The following is a 22,135-nucleotide window of genomic DNA, read 5'->3' as shown; positions in this document are numbered from 1 at the left end:
TCAAAAGAAGAGACGGGCTCAGGAGAAGAAGAAATAAAGCTAAAAAATGAAAGTGAAAAGAATATGATTGAAACAGTGGTATTTGAAGAGGAGGTATATGCAAACGAGGATGCAGAATGCACGGTAAACATGTGTGAAGAATCTGAGAAAAAAGACAGAAAATTGATATGTGGAGAAGGGAAAGAAAAAGAATTGCGGTTGATGTTAAGAAACTACGAAAATTTGATCAATGAGGAAAACAGAGTGGCTAAAAAATACGAACATTCATTTGAGGTGAAAAACTTGGGAAATTTTCGATCAAAGACTTACCCGATTCCATACAAGTATCGACAAGAGGTGAAAGAAGAAATAAATAAAATGTTGGAAGATCAAATCATCGAAAGATGTGATTCACCGTATGTTAACCCGATTGTGATAGTAAAGAAAAGCAGTGGAGAATTGAGATTATGTTTAGATGCCAGGAATATCAACCAGCACACTGTATCACAATATGAATCACCTATAAACATCGAGGCCATTTTGGAAGAATCACCGGGTCACACATATTTTCGAAAATTGACTTAAAACACAGTTTTTGGTTGATACCGTTAGCTGAAAAGTGTAGAAACTACACCGCTTTTTCTATTGATGGTATTGTCTACCGGTTTAAGGTAGTGCCGTTTGGATTGCAGAGTGCTTGTGCTGCACTCGTCCGAGCTCTACATACCATTTTGAATCGCCACGAAGATTTCATAGTTCATTATATCGATGATTTATTAATTTTTTCACAAGATACTCAGAGTCATCTGAAACACATAGAAATAATTCTGGAAGAATTGGACACAGCGGGATTGAAATTAAACATTGAAAAATGTCAATTTTTTCAAAAAGAAGTCATTTATTTGGGTTTTCAATTGGACACCAAAACAGTAAGATTATCCGAAGACAGAGTCAAGCTCATAGATGAATACCCAAGACCAACGAATTTGAAAACATTGAGAGGTTTTCTTGGCACGATTAATTATTTTAAAAAACTGATTCCCGATTTGAGCCAAAAGGAAATCCCTCTGATAAAGTTGCTTAAAAAAGGAATAAAATGGAATTGGAAAGAAGAACAGGAGGAAGCTTTCGAAACATTAAAACGAGAATTCGCAAAAGGAACGAAAATATACCACCCCATTTACAATTTACCTTTTATACTCCGAACTGATGCGTCCATACAAAAATTTGCAGGAGTTCTGTCTCAAATACAAAACGACCAAGAAGTGCCGATATGTTTTATATCGCGAGTGACTAAAACACATGAGAGAAAATATAGTGTTACAGAATTGGAGTTTGCCAGTGTACTATATTGCGTAAACAAATTGAGGTTTTACTTATTGGGAGCAAAATTCACAATCGAAACAGACCATGCAGCTTTAGTACATATCATGAAGAATAGATTAGTAAATAATAGAATACATAGAGGTATTCTATTATTACAGGAGTATGATTTTGAGTTCCGATATATAAAAGGAAAAGACAACATAATAGCCGACGCTCTAACACGGGATGAGGACACGGAAAAAAAGGAAACAATTACTCTACAGGTGGGACTAAATAGATTAATACAAGAAGAAGGGATATATTCGTTAAATGAGATAAGGACAAACCAAGAAGACCTAGAGGAAAGAGAGAAAAGAAGAGCGGAAGTAGAAAATGACATATATTTTAAGAGAATAGACGGAAAGGAACTATATTTAGTGACACAGACATTGGCCGAAAAGATAATAAAGAAATTACATGAGGACAATGGGCATATCGGTAGCAGAAAAGTTTGGCTCGTTTTTAGGGAAAATTACATCAGCCGACAGGATTACCGCATTGCAAAGGAAATTACCCAGAAGTGCGATGTATGTCAAAAATATAAGAGTCGGAATTTCAAAAACGAAAATGTTGCCAAAAATATTGAAGCCCGAAACAAACTAGACATTGTAGCAATAGATATGTTAAGCGATCTAATTATGACCACTAAAAGGAACAAACATATTCTGGTAATGGTGGATGTGTTTTCAAAATACGTAAAATTATATAGTTGCCGCACCACAAAGGGGGAGGAAATATTAAGAAAAATCGACAATTTTATAGCCATAGTAGGAACACCAAAAAAGATCCTACTGGACAATGCAACGTATTTCCGAAATGATCGTTTCAAGGGACAACTTCGAGAACGAGGAATAGAGACAAATTTTGTCAGCATCAGGCATCCACAGAGTAATCCTTCGGAACGATTCATACAGGAAGTGACGAAATTTCTTCGCATTGCAACAGATGGTCAACATCGCCACTGGGACAGGAAAATGGCGGAAATAGAAAGGTATCTAAATACAATTCCGAGCACAGTAACAAAAGAGACCCCAGAATACATCATGAAGGGTGTATTGCCGATAAGGCCATGGGAAGACCAAGAGCCAAAAGAATATCAACAGGTGATTGAAACCGTACAGAGAAGATTACGGCGAAGCAACGAAAAATATATCCAAAGACAGGAACAAAATAGAAAAAGAAGACCAGTGACTTTCCAAAAGGGTGAAAAAGTACTCGTGAGGGCATTACGAGTATCAAATCTTCCTGGGGGCATTTGCGCAAAGTTGATGCCTGTTTTCGAAGGCCCGTACATCGTGAATAATGAAAATGGGATAAATAGTTATGAGTTGAGGCACAGGAACTCGGAAAAGATCCGAGGAATTTATAATATTCACGATGTATACAAATATCACGAATAAAAGACAGAATTACATGAAGTAGATAGTAAGTTCGGATATAAGAAGTAGATTAAAGTAAGGAAATATACAGGGAGATGGTTTTGCCTCGAGAAAATTTATTTAAAAATGCAGATAAATTTTATCGAATACAAGGCGGGGATTTGTTATATTTCTATTTGATATGAAAATTAAATTTTGATAATTATAAACAAAATTCAATTTAATATAAAATAATTTCAATTTTCTCAACCACGGGCATATAAATTTAAAACAACCTGTATACAACAAATTGTTATATGTAATTTTAAGAAGTGATTAGAATAAGCGTACGAAACTCGGAACAATGTGCTTAGATAAACAAAGTGAATGACGCGTACCATTATCGTTCTTCTCGGAAGGTCGATCATTAGCCTATGCTAAATAAAACTCAGTGAAATAGATGATAGTTCATTATCGTTTTTCGCGGAAGGTTTCGATCATTAGCCTATGCTAAATAAGACTCATTTGAAAGAGAGAATAGGTCATTAAAATTTGTAAATAGTTAGAAAGTATTTTAGAATGGGAATTAAATATTTTCTTTTGAAATCCATTAAGCATATTTAGAAAGATTAAAAATTGGTTTTGAGGAATATTACGAATGAGAGTTGGTGGTGGAAAATTGATTTGTGAATCTGGAAGGGATATTTAGAAAGTAGGGGAATGGATGACAAAGTGAGAGCAGAATGTTTTGAGCTGTCGAGAAGTGAAGTCGAGTAGTAGACGGTAGTGTTCGAGGAGTGAGAAAGCCGGTGTAGTTCCGTGAGTGTGGAGTATTTATCGTGGAACGAGAAGTAGGCCAGGTCGAGAGTAAAAGAACCTCCTTGAGCCCAGAGTGTCCCGGTAGCTGATAGCAGTTTCGAAAAAGGTAGAACACAGCATCACGACAAAAGCAGGAACGAGAGCTATTCGAGCTAGTTTTTCAAAGGAGAACATCACTGGAAGCCAGGACGAGGTTTGATCGCAGCCAAGGATAGCAGGAAAGGGTCTTGTGTGAGGACATTTTCAGTTCACCAGGAAAAGGTCAGTCTCATTTGTTTGGACATGAATGTATGGGTTTTCGTATTAAATTCCACATAAAAAATTGAATAACATAATCAATAATATCAGAAAAGCTTCATCAAACTTAAATAGAGTTGTTCCTAATAACTCCTAATAGTTAAATGTTAATAAAAACTTTCAATTGAAAACCAAAAGGAAATAAGATTCCCATTTGTAAATGTTATGTTTAAGAATAATAAGAAATAGCAAATATTAAGCATTGATTGCCTTTTTAAATAAAATAAAAAATATTTTGATTATAATTGTAACCCATATGTGTATTTTTTTTACTCTTTTCTTTTCTATCCCGATTAGGAACCATTAAGAAATATTTAGAAGCCACGGAAGTAAGTAATTAATTTATAATTCGCCCTGAGATTGAAAACATATTGATATGTGATCTGGTTAATTAATTAGATTAGTATTAATACATTGATTAAATTAAGTAACATATAAGAATATTATCTCATATCAATAATAAAGATCACATCAATACATATCATTGGTTCTACTAATAATACTTGACCAAGCCTCTAGCCCCCTCCAGGAATAACTTTTATTTATAAAACGGATATATTATTCTTCCATTCTAACTTTTCCCATGCGTTACGATACATTTTCAAAACATTTAAGTCAAAACATAAAGTGAAACGAACGTGGATGTGCATAGTATATAATATAGTATACAGTATACACAATGTATATACACATCGACGTACGTTTCACTTTATGTTTTGATTTAATTTGTTTGAAAATGAATCGTGACGCATGGGTAAAGATAAAATGGAACAACTATATTAAATATCTATTAGCTAATATTTTTCCTCTGCGAAAAATACATTGCAGCCGTTTTTTGATGCTTTTAATCATTTAACTGATGAAAACAAATTCTCCGGTTATTGAACAGTATATGTAACTATGCAGTGAAAAAAGACTTGTTTGGAGCAATTGCTAATAGTTTTAGTAAAACCTCCTTTTTATACGGACAATTCTACTAATTCTTGGGATACCAAATAATACACATTAAGTATTCAGAATATTGTTTGCAGTAATCTAAAAATAAAACTGAAAACTTTTGTTTTCAATAATCGTTCCAAAGATCTTTAGAACAGAAACAGACGAGCCACTCTGTAGTGCTACTGAGTGGTAGAGATGCATCAAGTCAAACTAGTTTGATTTTATTCAACAAACTTGACTTGAAAACCAAACTTTTTTTGTAAAAAAGTTTGACTTGACTTGATTTCAATATCTTTAGGTTTGACTTGAAATCAAACTTCTTCAAACAGTTTGAACTTTGAATATCATATTCCGCAACGTGTTTATTTCCAATTCTAATTGAGAGCGTACTGATTTTTGTTTTGACTTATTTGGATAGGTCTGAATCTGCTACTCCGCAAATTAGTTTGTAGTTCATATTATTAAGAAGTATATGCTAGGCTTGTTTATTACGTTCGTTTTGAAGTGTGGGCTTTGTGAAATAATATTTGAACCTGAATATTTTTCCCATCTTCCCATTTTTATCCCATCTGTATCTTTTCATCTTTTGTTGTGAATAAAGGTCCAGCTATTTATTGCAAACACGTGTGACTGTGCTTGATCTGGTTAATACAAATTTTAAGATTTTTTCACTTGAATACTATTGTCCTAGTGTAACATGAGCTGAGCGTGAGGGGCCAATATAATACAATCCAGGGGTCCTATGTAAAATATAAACGAAAGTTGAAAAGTTGGAAGATTGTGATTTTGTAGTTCTTTTATTTAAGTTAAAAAACAATGTTACGTAACGCGCTGTTTGAACACCCTCCCCCCCGTAACGTTTTAAATGACCTCCCTCCCCCAACTTCCGTGACGTAATACTTGAAAGCTTTCAAAGTAGATTAAATTACACTTGGTATGATAAAAAAAACTTTCCAACGAATTCTTTGTTTTAATCTAGTAACACTCAAATATAAAAAAGTTATATCGACAAAACGAAACTTGCAAGCAAGCAGTTCTAAGATACAGGAATCATTTTCAAAAAATTTACCCTATTTTGAAGATACTTTTATGTGGCACTCATTGTATTATTCATTTTCTTATCTTACTTGGCAACTAACATGTCAATCTCGACAAAAAAAGTATATCTACTAAATAAATTATTTTTCAAACTCTTTCAAACTAGTTTGACAAACAGTTTGAATTTTCAAACCTGTACGATTGATCAGTTTGACTTGACTTGAATTATTTGTCAGAAGGATTTACTTGAGTTTGACTTGAAATTAGTCAAACTCAAGTCAAGTTTAAACATTCAAGTCAAACTTGCGCAACTCTACTGAGTGGATCCACAAAGTGGCTTAAACAGGCGATTTTGTAATGTACGCCACTAGTAGCGAGGATCGGCGACAGTGGCTGGCCACTTTCACTGTTCTTAATGTTACTACAGCTGTTTCCGCAGAATGCCTTTCTCAAGTGCTCTATTTTACTATAATATGTGTATGTACTTTAAAGCCTCTACCTAAATAGGTTGAAGAGTGGGAAGCTGTTTGTCTCAGTGGGGAAGTTCGTCATTCAGAATTATATCTGTATTTTTTGAAGTTATACTTCTTTACGGGCGTAATGACGGTGAAATTTTATATGGTAAAACCTAGCGACCGGGCGCATGCGCATTATAACTTTGTTATGATTGGATGTTCAAATGACATGACAAAAATTATCCAATATGGCAGCTGTGGGACTGTGGTTTGGTTATAATGTATGCTTGTTGCGTTTTAAAATTTGTAGGAAGAGAAACAACAAACAAAAAGTTAGTTAATGGTTATACTGCCTTTTTAAATAGTTTTCATATTATATTTTTGGACTTATTTACATAGAAGAGATGATTAGTTGCATGCCAATGTGAAAGCTCATCAAACTGTGACTAGTATGCCTGCCGCAGATCTCGCTTATTCAAAGCTAAAGAATCTTTCACTGGTAAGTGTTTTATAAATAGTTGATCAAATTTTGTTATGATATTTGAACATAGCCACTTTGCACGGCGCAAGTGATTGCGAAATTTATTAGTCGTTATACGGGCTCCGATACCTACCTTGAACCTACCAAAATACATAAGTAGTATGTAATACTTTTATTTACATAATTTGATTACCATCAAAATGTGATTACCATCAATATTCACCTAATATATTGTTTTCTTACTCTATGTTTTGTTGTATTTTTTCAATTCTAAATCATTTCAATTCAAAATCAAAATAATTTGATTTACGTAAGTTAAAAATGTCAAAAGGTTAATCTGTTTAGTTAGACGATCTTCGCACATAATGACAAGCTGTCTCTGTGGCGAAGTTTTAATGCGAGTGAATCCCAATACAACGCAAATACCAGCCGCGTGGTAAGTTGGTTCGAATCCCAATAGAAACTTTTATTTTTTTTGTCAGTTTTTTTGTCCCACATATGTCAGTTTGTATACATCATTCTGTAATTACTTTTTCTTCTGGCTCTTATTGTAAATACAAACATACAAACTGACATGTTAGGTTCTTACCAGTAGGCGTCTAGAGAGAGTGTTGCCAAGGTCTACGTTAAAAGCTGATTGGCTCCACCATTTTCAGACTTTATTTCCGTATTAATGTAGGAGTGAATAGTTGATCAGTATTTTGTTCTTGTTTATTTTGCGTTTACTCTAGTTTAACCTCACTTTAGTTGATGCTAGAAAAGATCGAGAAAAATATTTATTAATTATTAATAATTATCTATTATCAGTTGATATTTTTACACAATCAGTGTGAAACCAATTATTATTGCAAGCTCCACTACAGCCCATAATGGGTCACCAGAATTTTGTTTACTATATGGTTCAGATTCATTTAGTTTCTGTTCTGCATTAACGTCTTTTTTCTCCGAATCATTATCGCACTAGCTATACGCATTTCAGACTTTTACAAAACAACCAATTCTAATAAAAATACATAACATTTAATGAAAATAATTAAAATATAAATTTGAATAATTGTTGCAATGTTATCTATATAACCTCAATCTTATTTTTAAAATAACTGACATTTATGTAAAATTTATATTTTCGTGACTTGGACAATAAATGGCGTTGTTTCCGGGCTTGGCAACACTCTACCTAGGCGCATACTTGTTCTTATTATTGAATTTAATTCATTTCTGGCTTTCCAGTGTTTACCCCGTTTATTTGTTACTTTAATTCAACTTATAAACAATACAGCACAATAAACCTTACAGCAAGTATCTACTATAAAGTAACAATTTTAAGAATTTACATGACATCGATGCATCGATGCAAGCAGCCCTGATTGCAGAGAATGAGGATGACATACAAAGACAACTTTATCGATTCTACCAAGCATGTCGACCACTCAACATGAACATATCCACGCAGAAAACAAAATGCATTACCATTGCGAAAGATCCAATTAGATACAAGCTCGTGGTAGACGGGAAACCCATAGCACAGTTAACCCAGTGCAAATATCTAGGTGTAGATTTATCAAGTTATCATGACCCAGCTAGAAACCTAAGAGGACAAATAAACAAGGCCGCAGTCATGTCTGAATGTTTGCAAGATGTGGTCTGGAATAAACCATACTATGAGAGAATGGACGGCAAAGTTAGAATGTATAAAACTTGCATCAGACCTGTTATGGCCGGTATTGAATCAAGAGAAGACAACAATAAAACTAAATGCATGCTACGAACAGCCGAGATGAAGACACTAAGAGCAATAGCAGAGAAGACAAGAAGGGATAGAATACGAAACAACATCATCAGGGAACAATGTGGCGTGCAAGATGTAGTAAGATGGGGCAGACAAAGACGAAAGAGAATGGTTCAGTCATGTAAAAAGAATGGAGGAGCACAGAGTACCAATAATTGCGCTAGAAGGAAAACCAGCTGGCAAGCGTCCACCGGAGAGACCACCAAAAATATGGAGAGATAGCTGGCAAGCGTCCACCGGAGAGACCACCAAAAATATGGAGAGATAGCTGGCAGTCTACCTCTCAAGAAATACTTCAACGTCGGAATTCAGATTGACAGATCTACAACAAGTATAAGAAGAAGAAGAAGAAGAAGAGATGACATGGAAAATTCTCCAAAACTAACTAAATGTGCTTGGAAGGGACTAGAAGTACTCCAAAGTTAATATCGGATATTGTGAAAATTGAAAACTATTAGAAGTAAAGTACATATTTCTAAATTTATATAAAACAGATGTAATTGATGGATTCGACCGTTACTTGATGGAAGTTCATTTTATCTAACAATAAAAAACTGAAAACGTTTGTTTTCTATACTTCCACAAAATTTATTATATCTAAGTGACTACAGCTGTTTCGGCGGAGTGCCTTTCTCAAGTAATATAGTTTACAATGTGTTTGCCTTTTTAATCTTCAACTGAAGAGGTTGAGGAGTGGGGAGCTGTTTGTCTCGAGTTGGTCATTCAGAATTATATCTGTATTTTTCAGTTTATTAATTTCCATAGATTCTAAAAAAGATAGCTTAAGGCCTTTATTTTGAATATGTAGAATTTTAAACTCTTCATTGAAAGAATGATTATGATCTAGAAGGTGAAGTGCGTATGTAGAAGTGTCTGTTTTTCTATTGTTGAATGCCCTTTTGTGTTCTGCTATCCGTTTGTCAAAAGTTCTGCCAGTTTGACCGATGTACGTTTTCGGACAGTCACCACAAGTTAGTTTGTACACACCACTCTGTAGTTGCTTTCTCTTTCGGCTTTTATTGTTCTTAATATATTTGCTTAAGTTGTTGTTAGTTCTGAAAGCTGGTGTTATTCCTTTCTTTTTTATGTATCTGGCTATTGTTGTTGTTATCTTGCCAGTATATGTGAGAGAGCAGAAGGTACTGGGTTCTTTCTGTGGTGGTGGATACACTAATTTCAGGGCTTTCTTATGGAGTTTTTGGTTTAAAATTTTGTTAACTGTTTGTTCGTTATAGCCGTTGTTTACTGCTATTTGTTTAATGATGTTTAGTTCTATTTCGAAGTTATTTTTTGTCATGGGAATTTCTGTCAGTCTATGTATCATGCTATGGTAGGCTGCTAATTTGTGTTGTGTAGGATGGGATGATGAATTGTGTATAGTTGTGTCAGTATGGGTAGGTTTATGATATATGGAGAACTCATGTTTGTTGTGTAGTCTGGAAATCGTTACATCTAGAAAGTTTATAGAGTTATTCTGTTCTGTTTCTACTGTAAACTCAATATTATTATGAAGTGAATTAATATATGATATATTAATGAATTTCTATCGAAACAACAATTCAATGCACAAAACTGCCACTAACAGCTCTAGCGAAAACTGTCAAATCCCCTCTACTCATCGGCTCACAGCCAATCGAATGTGTGTCCAATTTCTTACGTTCTTCAGCCAGGGGCATTTTCGTCTTCCTGGACCTCTTCTTCCTTCCACTTCCCCTCCATTATGAGTCGTAACTTTATGCCTTTGTAATATTGTGCTAGAAAAACCAATTAACTCTAATTATTTCGACTCGTAAAAGTCCCCGTTTTTTTATATTTAAATTAGAAATGTTCTTTGATCAAAACTTCTAGAATAAAACTCATTCCTTTGTTCTGCTTATACGAAATCTAGATAAAATGTGCTAACAATCCTTCCTATTTCATTTGGCTGCCAAAATTATTTGGTTAGGAAGATGTGGCTACAACTACTGCAAATCTCAAATACTGCAAACTTCTCCCACTGAGCATTCCTCGTCCAGAGCTGCTTCCACTTTTTAACATCTTACTCTCAAATTAGTTTTACATCGTTAAAAAAACTGCCGGCACTAGTTCACTTTCTTAGGATTCGATATTTTTCTCTCAACATAACATAATTTGTTTAAAAAACTTTTTAAATAAATTAGGACACTTTTGCATAGGCGAATTCTTGAACCTTATTCTGCGGTGTACTATGAAAGTGAATATGCAAAAATATCTCATTGGAATATTTTTTCGAATGAACCCCAGCTTTTCGACTTGGCTATGTAAACCAATTAAGTCAAGGCAACTTCAGTGAAAAGAATTGGAAATGAAAAGAAAAATCACACGGCTACAAAACAAATTTAAACAAACAACCTCTAACTCATTCGTACTCATTATTTCAAATTATGCTAGTGAGCTAGTGATACAACACTCGACAAGCATACAGAGTAATTTACCTCATTGGTATTCTTAATGTGCTACGCCTAAACCACTTGGTATGTCGGTTAATTTTTGTCAGGTTTCCATTGGCAATAACTACTATCAATGTACCGTTTGTTCAGTCATGTGAACAATGATATTTTAGTAGGTAGGAAGACAAATGTTACGTTTGAGTACAGCATACAAAAGTTTATTAGAGCATCAGATACAGTTCGCTGCAAACTATAATTGGAAGATTAAAAAAATCTTTTGTGATCAATATTTGTTACAATTTTTATTGTATAATCAACACAGTTAATAAAACACGAATTAGAAAAAATGTACGCAATAGCAACAGATGTGCAATCAGCACATCTGTTTTATCTAACAATAAAAAACTGAAAACGTTTGTTTTCTATACTTCCACAAAATTTATTATATCTAAGTGACTACAGCTGTTTCGGCGGAGTGCCTTTCTCAAGTAATATAGTTTACAATGTGTTTGCCTTTTTAATCTTCAACTGAAGAGGTTGAGGAGTGGGGAGCTGTTTGTCTCGAGTTGGTCATTCAGAATTATATCTGTATTTTTCAGTTTATTAATTTCCATAGATTCTAAAAAAGATAGCTTAAGGCCTTTATTTTGAATATGTAGAATTTTAAACTCTTCATTGAAAGAATGATTATGATCTAGAAGGTGAAGTGCGTATGTAGAAGTGTCTGTTTTTCTATTGTTGAATGCCCTTTTGTGTTCTGCTATCCGTTTGTCAAAAGTTCTGCCAGTTTGACCGATGTACGTTTTCGGACAGTCACCACAAGTTAGTTTGTACACACCACTCTGTAGTTGCTTTCTCTTTCGGCTTTTATTGTTCTTAATATATTTGCTTAAGTTGTTGTTAGTTCTGAAAGCTGGTGTTATTCCTTTCTTTTTTATGTATCTGGCTATTGTTGTTGTTATCTTGCCAGTATATGTGAGAGAGCAGAAGGTACTGGGTTCTTTCTGTGGTGGTGGATACACTAATTTCAGGGCTTTCTTATGGAGTTTTTGGTTTAAAATTTTGTTAACTGTTTGTTCGTTATAGCCGTTGTTTACTGCTATTTGTTTAATGATGTTTAGTTCTATTTCGAAGTTATTTTTTGTCATGGGAATTTCTGTCAGTCTATGTATCATGCTATGGTAGGCTGCTAATTTGTGTTGTGTAGGATGGGATGATGAATTGTGTATAGTTGTGTCAGTATGGGTAGGTTTATGATATATGGAGAACTCATGTTTGTTGTGTAGTCTGGAAATCGTTACATCTAGAAAGTTTATAGAGTTATTCTGTTCTGTTTCTACTGTAAACTCAATATTATTATGAAGTGAATTAATATATGATAGAAATTCATTAATATATCATATATTAATTCACTTCATAATAATATTGAGTTTACAGTAGAAACAGAACAGAATAACTCTATAAACTTTCTAGATGTAACGATTTCCAGACTACACAACAAACATGAGTTCTCCATATATCATAAACCTACCCATACTGACACAACTATACACAATTCATCATCCCATCCTACACAACACAAATTAGCAGCCTACCATAGCATGATACATAGACTGACAGAAATTCCCATGACAAAAAATAACTTCGAAATAGAACTAAACATCATTAAACAAATAGCAGTAAACAACGGCTATAACGAACAAACAGTTAACAAAATTTTAAACCAAAAACTCCATAAGAAAGCCCTGAAATTAGTGTATCCACCACCACAGAAAGAACCCAGTACCTTCTGCTCTCTCACATATACTGGCAAGATAACAACAACAATAGCCAGATACATAAAAAAGAAAGGAATAACACCAGCTTTCAGAACTAACAACAACTTAAGCAAATATATTAAGAACAATAAAAGCCGAAAGAGAAAGCAACTACAGAGTGGTGTGTACAAACTAACTTGTGGTGACTGTCCGAAAACGTACATCGGTCAAACTGGCAGAACTTTTGACAAACGGATAGCAGAACACAAAAGGGCATTCAACAATAGAAAAACAGACACTTCTACATACGCACTTCACCTTCTAGATCATAATCATTCTTTCAATGAAGAGTTTAAAATTCTACATATTCAAAATAAAGGCCTTAAGCTATCTTTTTTAGAATCTATGGAAATTAATAAACTGAAAAATACAGATATAATTCTGAATGACCAACTCGAGACAAACAGCTCCCCACTCCTCAACCTCTTCAGTTGAAGATTAAAAAGGCAAACACATTGTAAACTATATTACTTGAGAAAGGCACTCCGCCGAAACAGCTGTAGTCACTTAGATATAATAAATTTTGTGGAAGTATAGAAAACAAACGTTTTCAGTTTTTTATTGTTAGATAAAACAGATGTGCTGATTGCACATCTGTTGCTATTGCGTACATTTTTTCTAATTCGTGTTTTATTAACTGTGTTGATTATACAATAAAAATTGTAACAAATATTGATCACAAAAGATTTTTTTAATCTTCCAATTATAGTTTGCAGCGAACTGTATCTGATGCTCTAATAAACTTTTGTATGCTGTACTCAAACGTAAAGGGTCGTTTAAACACAGCGATAAATCAAACAACTTATCAAGGTCAATCGAGTTGTTGCAACTTATCATTGTGTGTAAACGGTGCATCGCACAACTTATCAAAGTTGGAGTTGGGTTGAAGGTGGTATCGCATTGAATCGCAGCGTCTAAACAGCGTTTCAACTTGTCATCACAACTAGTTGCTGTGACTTATCGTTGTGTTTAAACGACGCTTAACATTTGTCTTCCTACCTACTAAAATATCATTGTTCACATGACTGAACAAACGGTACATTGATAGTAGTTATTGCCAATGGAAACCTGACAAAAATTAACCGACATACCAAGTGGTTTAGGCGTAGCACATTAAGAATACCAATGAGGTAAATTACTCTGTATGCTTGTCGAGTGTTGTATCACTAGCTCACTAGCATAATTTGAAATAATGAGTACGAATGAGTTAGAGGTTGTTTGTTTAAATTTGTTTTGTAGCCGTGTGATTTTTCTTTTCATTTCCAATTCTTTTCACTGAAGTTGCCTTGACTTAATTGGTTTACATAGCCAAGTCGAAAAGCTGGGGTTCATTCGAAAAAATATTCCAATGAGATATTTTTGCATATTCACTTTCATAGTACACCGCAGAATAAGGTTCAAGAATTCGCCTATGCAAAAGTGTCCTAATTTATTTAAAAAGTTTTTTAAACAAATTATGTTATGTTGAGAGAAAAATATCGAATCCTAAGAAAGTGAACTAGTGCCGGCAGTTTTTTTAACGATGTAAAACTAATTTGAGAGTAAGATGTTAAAAAGTGGAAGCAGCTCTGGACGAGGAATGCTCAGTGGGAGAAGTTTGCAGTATTTGAGATTTGCAGTAGTTGTAGCCACATCTTCCTAACCAAATAATTTTGGCAGCCAAATGAAATAGGAAGGATTGTTAGCACATTTTATCTAGATTTCGTATAAGCAGAACAAAGGAATGAGTTTTATTCTAGAAGTTTTGATCAAAGAACATTTCTAATTTAAATATAAAAAAACGGGGACTTTTACGAGTCGAAATAATTAGAGTTAATTGGTTTTTCTAGCACAATATTACAAAGGCATAAAGTTACGACTCATAATGGAGGGGAAGTGGAAGGAAGAAGAGGTCCAGGAAGACGAAAATGCCCCTGGCTGAAGAACGTAAGAAATTGGACACACATTCGATTGGCTGTGAGCCGATGAGTAGAGGGGATTTGACAGTTTTCGCTAGAGCTGTTAGTGGCAGTTTTGTGCATTGAATTTTAGCAATTTTATTAGAAAAGTACAAGTTTCAAACCGCAAGAGAGCGCTACCGAAGAAACTCACAGCCAATAAAAACAGAGGTAACCTCTAAATTTCACATAAACTTCTTCTTTTTCTCAATGGCCTCTTGCGTAAGCAGTCATGTAGTCGCACGAATTTATATATTAAAAAATATTAAAATTATAATGAATAAAATAAAAAAAAACATAATTACTTTTACTATTAATTCTGTGTATTCGTTCAGTAATCAGGTTACAATAATATTTCAGTTCATAATTTGTGTTTTTCTAGATAATTATCTATTTTTCTCGTTTTGTACATTTCACATACACCATTTTATCAGAAAAGTTTCAAACCGCGAGAGAGCGGTACCGTCGAAACGCACAGCCAATACTAAGAACAGCTCAAGATAGAGAGCAATTTGCTGTAGTTATAGTCAACCTTCAGTAATGAAGAAGGCACCTTAAGAAGATAAATTTTTTTTAAAACGGCGCATTAAAATAAAATAATTTGCATAGTTTTTCTTTGAAAATTTTCTGGAAAGTTACCTATTTGTTAAAGCTAAATTATTGTGAGCTAAATTAACTTTGGACTGCGTCTTTTAATTTGTCATGATAGGGAAACATTGATATATGTCTAATTTATTATGTTGATACATGTAATAATCTTCCAAGGTATTTGAACATTATGTTGTAATGAACTGAACAAATTTGAATTTTATTTATATCCTTCTACTATTGTTTGGTATGGAACACAAGACTAATACAAAAGTATTTCTGAACCCAAATAAGAACCCTGAGCTATTAAAAAATATAATTAATAATTTGGTGTCTGCAATTCAAATTATCCAGATGTCGTTTATAATATTCTATATTTTTTTGTTTGTTTTTAATACTACATTGAAATTAATTAAAAAAGGAGTGTCTGTCATAGCATTTCCTATGCACTTTTTCCACCTTGTAGCAGGTCTTCTTCGCAGCGAGTCCCCAATCTAATATTCTTTTCGACCACCTGCACACTGGCATTCTTTTTACATACCCGTACCACTGCAGAGCTATTTTCCAACTCTTTTGTAATTACGCATTCTACTTCCATTATATTCCATATTTCCAGTGTTTATAGATGAACTACAGTTCGTTCAGTGTTTATAATTATTACACATTTCAGAAAACTGCTTTAATCACCTTTTTATAAACTGGTTGAAATGCAAATGCATTATGTTTTTAAATTGCTATTATAATGTGGTATATTTTTATGTTTAAAAAATTGCTCAAAATCACAAATCCATAAAGTGTACAAGACATCTGATAAAAGATAATGTATTAGAATAACATACAAATATACCTGTAGTGTGTTAGTAGATAAATGTTTGAGATTCACTCGTATATTCAACCTGCATAATGTAAGTTGCGTACATAATGTGTTTCATATCCTCTTATGATTTATGCGGGCTCATTAGACGTAAACTAATTAATGTAAGTAGGTATCGACCATGTAGGAATGCTAAAATTAGCATATTATAGCTACAGGATATATCAAAAAATCAATAGATGAATAGACACCATGTCTTGGCAATTTTTAAGTCTACCACTATACGTTTTATTAACCAGGGTATTTAGGAAAAAATTAATCGATTTTTAAATTCAGCACCTATCGACGTGCAACTTTGTGCATTGTCTTCAGGATGATTTCAGAAAAGAGTCTACAATAGAAAAATGTACGTAAATGCATGATTGAATTTATAGTATATAAAATGTATCCAAAAGTGCATAAACATGTCATATTCAGTATATTAAGAGCCCGATTTTGATTCTCGGAAGGTTTTGGGGTCGCTGAATATGAATAAAGGCTGATTTATCTTACAGCGGTACGAGGATGGCGCGGCGCGTAGAACAATAGAAAGCGCACGTCCTCGGCACTTCCCGGTGTCGCCTCTTTCGTTGTATGATAAACTAACCAATGCTTTTCATATCAGACGATTCTTCAACGTGCCTCATGCTGTCCACGTCCCCGTCGTAATATAAATCCGCCCTAAGTCAACCGAACCGAGTCCCGGACACCTGGTGCATAGGATCAGTGCTAATGAACGTCATCTGGACTGCTAATGAACGTCATCAACAGATTACTCGGGGCTTTTGGGGTCATCAACCGGTGTCCAAAACCTTCGAAACTCCAGAAGATGATGTGCCTTAGCAGTGACCCTGGACACCAGGTGGTCCGGGGGGTCGGTTCTGATGGCGTATTCGTGTTCAGTGATCCTAAAAATGTCCTGGTAATCTATTTTCATGCATGTAGTGTCTCAAAATCCTCGAAACTCCAGAAGGTGACGTGTCTTAGTATTGAGCGTGGGCACCAGGTGCTCCGAATGTCGATTCTGATATCGTGTTCGTGTTTAAAAACCCCAAAAACGTCCGGAGTAATCTGTTTGCAACAATTTAGTGCGAAAAATCCTCGAAAATCCAGAAGATGGCGTGCCTTACCAGTAGCCCGAGGTACCAGATACTCCGGGTATCGGTTCTGATGGCGTATTCGTGTTCAACAACAGCAAAAACCCTTTAAGCAATCTGTTGGCATCAATTTAGTGCCGAAAACCCTCAAAACTTCAGAAGATGACTTGATATAGCAGTGAAACTGGGCACCAGGTGCTCCGGGGGTCTGTTCTGATGTCATATTCGTGTTAAATAGCACCAAAAACCCATGAGTAAGCAAGTTTGGCCCTTAATATACCGATTTTGACAATTTAATGCATTTCTGGAAGCTTTTTATGTACTTTAAAATCCAATTAGGCATTTTCGCTCATTTTTCTATTGTACAATTTTTTTCCTGGCGCCATCCTGAACACAATCCAAAAGTTGCAAGTCAATAGGCGCTGTATTTAAAAATCTATTTATTCGGTGTCTTCTGTTCTAAATGTCCTATTTGTAGTCTATAATAACGATACCATGTTTTGGTCACACCTAGCATCATGTCATTACTCAAAAGATACCCAAAAACTGGCTTTGACAACGCCACACGCCTTTTTTTCAAATATGCAAGCTCTCCAAACTTGTCGCAGGCTAGTCAAGGGGCTGGGCCAAGGCATTTCTTGGGCTGGCCCAATTTCAGAGATTTTTGAACTTTACTGACTAGCAAGGTTTATCGTCAAGACTGAGAAGCCCAAGCTTCAGAACAATTAAGACGGCGAATTTACTAAAAACTGAGAAATATTGATCCGAATTCCATCCAGGACCTCATGAGATATATTCTCATGAGAGGAGTACGTTGTACGTTAATAGACGAGTACGTTTTAACTGGACAGCATATAAAAAACTGAATAACTCAAAACAGAACACTAGACAACGCGATAAAAGAACAGTAACTCTTCGATTAAAACTCTGATGAATTACGACACTCGCCTACGGCTCGTGTCGCAAACTTCATCATCGTGAGTAATAGCCATCATTACATGCTCGTTGAATAATATACTATTTATCTACTCTATGTCATATTATGTATAAGTTTTTAGTTTGTGAAAACTGTCATTATAGATAGCAGTGCGTGAAGGATTTAAAGTGTGCGTGAAGTAACAATGTATTTTAAATGGGATTTACTTTTTCGCACTGTTTTTAACTTTCGCGTTGTCATGGTGACAATCCTTAACTTTCGCGTTGTCATGGTGATGACAATATGAACAATGAATTACAACAAAAGGTTTGACAGTTTTGTGTTTTGAAAGTAGTTAGAATTTTTAAATGTCAAAGTTCTAAAAATTGTAGAATAGAAATGAATTCCAGTGATGAAGAGTTACAGCTTTTTTTATTTGTTTATCGTAGATAAAATATTGTATGAAACTGTGCGTGAAGTACTTTTTGCGAACTTACGAAATTTATAGCACTCGCTCCGCTGTCGCTCGTGCTCTAAAAATCGCGTGCGTTCGCAAAAAGCATACTTCACGAACTGTTTCATAAATAACTATTATCTACTCTATGTCATATTATGTATAAGTTTTTAGTTTGTGAAAACTGTCATTATATATAGCAGTGCGTGAAGGATTTAAAGTGTGCGTGAAGTAACAATGTATTTTAAATGAGATTTACTTTTTCGCACTGTTTGTAACTTTCGCGTTGTCATGCTCATGACAATATGAGCAATGAATTACAACAAAAGTTTTGACAGTTTTGTGGTTTGAAAGTAGTTAGAATTTTTAAATGTCAAAGTTCTAAAAATTGTAGAATAGAAATAAATTCCAGTGACGAAGAGTTATAGCTTTTTTTATTTGTTTATCGTAGATAAAATATTATATGAAACTGTGCATGAAGTACTTTTTGTGAACTTACGCGATTTATAGCACTCGCTCCGTTGTCGCTCGTGCTCTAAAAATCGCGTGCGTTCGCAAAAAGCATACTTCACGAACTGCTTCATAAATAACTATTATAGAACAGAAAGAGGTCCGTGGTCTTCGATGGCACGTAAATTTGGTCTTGCATGTGCAACAATCCTTTGGACTGCTATTATATCGATCTCACGAAATTTTTGCAAAATTCTTCGCCTTAGATTATCTTCATTTTGAGCTTCCCAGCCATTAATATATGTACACCATTCGACTCAAAACAGCCCAAAATTCTTCTATAGACCTCTCCTGAGGCACATTTGGAGGGTTGTCGCGCTTGGGAACAAAATTTATATTTTGAGCAGTTAACCAATTTGTCCTTCTCTGGGCGTAATGGCATGACGCTAGGTCGGGCCAAAATATGACTTTATCATTGGGGTGATGAGTATGTATTTATAAATTGAACAAGCTTTGTAAGACACCTGTCAACATAAATGTCAGCATTGAGAGCTTCACCGCGAACACGTCCAACAAACGTCTGTGAAACACCAGCTTCTGAGATGGCACACCATAATAAAATTTTATCGACAAATTTCACTTTTCCCTTAAACCCAACTTAGTCCGGTGCATCTTGTACATTGCGTGTATAAAATCCGTCGTTGTCTTTCCTTTCGGAATTGGATAAAGCAATAGCTATTTGTATAACAAGGGAGGAAAGTGCTACTTTTCCTCCCGAGAATGAAGTTTACAGCCCGACGCGTAGCGGAGGGCAGTAATCATTCAAGGGGGGAAAAGGCACTTTACTCCCATGTTATACATATGGTTTTTCCACCTTCCTCAAATAACAAGTCATTTTTTCATTTTTACTTAATTTATTTATGTAACTAACCAACAAAATTTATTAGAACTAAAACGAACAAGTAGGTACAATATAACTGTCAAATATAAGTCAAATTATTAATGTAAACATTGTTAAATAAAAATAACAATTTACTGTTTTTTACCATTCTGCAAAATATAGGGTGTTTTATAAATAAACGTTAAAATATATAGATACTTACGTAATAGAAAATATATATTGTACAGGGCGTCAATAAGTTATATTTCATAAATGAAATACCATGACGTCACTTTTGCTTTTCCTCCCTAGGGAGGAAAAATATTTTCCTCTCTAGGGAGGAAAAGTACAACTTTGCTCCCTACAATCAGGTTCGGAAAAGTATACTTTCGGTAGAGGTAGGTGGAAATAGCTATTTGTATAACAAGGGAGGAAAGTGCTACTTTTCCTCCCGAGAATGAAGTTTACTGCCCGACGCGTAGCGGAGGGCAGTAATCATTCAAGGGAGGAAAAGGCTCTTTACTCCCATGTTATACATATGGTTTTTTCACCTTCCTCAAATAACAAGTCGTTTTTTCATTTTTACTTAATTTATTTATGTAACTAACCAACAAAATTTATTAGAACTAAAACTAACAAGTAGTTACAATATAACTGTCAACTGTCAAATTATTAATGTAAACATTGTGAAATCAGAATAACAATTTACTGTTTTTTACCATTCTGCAAAACACAGAGTGTTTTTAAATAAACGTTAAAATGTATAGATACTTACGTAATAGAAAATAGGTATTGTACAGGGCGTCAATAAGTTATATTTCATGAATGGAATACCATGACGTCACTTTTACTTTTCCTCCCTAGGGAGGAAAAATATTTTCCTCCCAAAGGAGGAAAAGTACAACTTTGCTCCCTACAATCAGGTCCGAAAACTTTCGGTAGAGGTAGGTGGAAAAATAATTTTCATCATCGATAATGAGAATTTTACCAGGAAAATGAATACGTTTCAATGCAAGGCAACATCTAGAATTTTTTCTAACTTGGCTGGTGTGTATGTCGGAGCTTTTTTTCTTTTATATCGTTTTAAATTGTTTCTAGTAATTGTTCCACTTACAGTCATTCGTGAAACATTATATCTTCGGCCAACATTTCGCAAAGATTTTCCTAATTGGTTCTTCATACTCTGAACTAATCTCTGTTCTCGAGCAGGAGTTAAAACTCTTGGTCTTCCACTTTTGGGCAAATTAATGCATGTTATACCATTTTCGCACTCTTTAAGTGTCTGGTAAATCGTTGACACAGAAATACCTTAAGCACTAAAAATTCGTACAATATCGCGTTTTGGTACATGTCCAACTAAACGATAAATACTTTGACGAATATTAAGTTTGTACGATATCTTAACGAACCGCATTTGTCAAAACTGACGCATTGTTTATATCGTTTAAGTTGTTTATTAACTTTGGTTTCCAATGGCAACTTGATCCAATGCTTTCTACCAATAATACTTTTAAATCTAAAATTTTCTGAAAACTTTAAAAACATACGTTATATATCGGAATTTTGCAAAAAAATTGGGCGACAAAAAAACGAACTAAATAATTAAAAAATAATATAAACGGATATCTTAAAGTTTAGACTTACATTTTTTGATTAAATAATAGCTCCCTGTGAAGATTTTGTCGTTCAATGTTTTCCTTGACAGGATTTGGAAGTTTTTTGGGTATAATCAGTCCACCTTCGTTTAATATAGGTTCAGAAGTTCGATCTGAATCGGGAATCATTGTGGATAGCTTTTCGAATTTTCTTAGCTTTACTGCAAAGAAGAAAAAATTAAAAATTAAATAAAAAACTTAAAATAACAATTATATGTCATAATTATGTTTTTAGAAGAATACAATAAGCTCCATAGCTATTAAGGATATCGGTACCTCGGTCGTAGACACTCTTTATTAAAATTGTTTTACTTTTTTTTACAATCATATGTCACAAAGATGTAAATTCACAAAGGTGTAAAAACTAAAAAAGACTGCCATTCTGCAGTAAATTATCGTTAAAAATGCCTTCATTTGAAAATTCTTTCTTTGACTTTCCATAATACACCCTCTTCTTTGTTTTTGACAGAAGTTAATTTTAATATGATTCTACCCCTAAATATTCGAGACATTTTTATAATCTGAAATAATTCCAACTGGATTTTTTAAGAACGGCTTAA

General features: G+C 34.2%; 1 protein-coding gene across 5 annotated transcripts in view; it reads right to left on the bottom strand.

Annotated features, from left to right (window-relative positions):
• LOC126889709 (protein FAM107B) overlaps positions 1-22,135 on the bottom strand; it is a 412,680-nt gene that overhangs the window by 86,705 nt on the left and 303,840 nt on the right. For all 5 annotated transcript variants that reach the window (XM_050658242.1, XM_050658243.1, XM_050658244.1 and 2 more), the window contains one exon: positions 21,565-21,736. In XM_050658242.1, the coding sequence (XP_050514199.1) occupies positions 21,565-21,736 (172 nt within the window). The remainder of the gene's footprint in view (positions 1-21,564; positions 21,737-22,135) is intronic.

The sequence above is a fragment of the Diabrotica virgifera genome, chromosome 8 (assembly GCF_917563875.1).
Source record: "Diabrotica virgifera virgifera chromosome 8, PGI_DIABVI_V3a".
Lineage (NCBI taxonomy): Eukaryota > Metazoa > Arthropoda > Insecta > Coleoptera > Chrysomelidae > Diabrotica > Diabrotica virgifera.
Note: the sequence above shows the minus strand (reverse complement) of the source record. Positions and strands in the feature narration are given on the sequence as shown.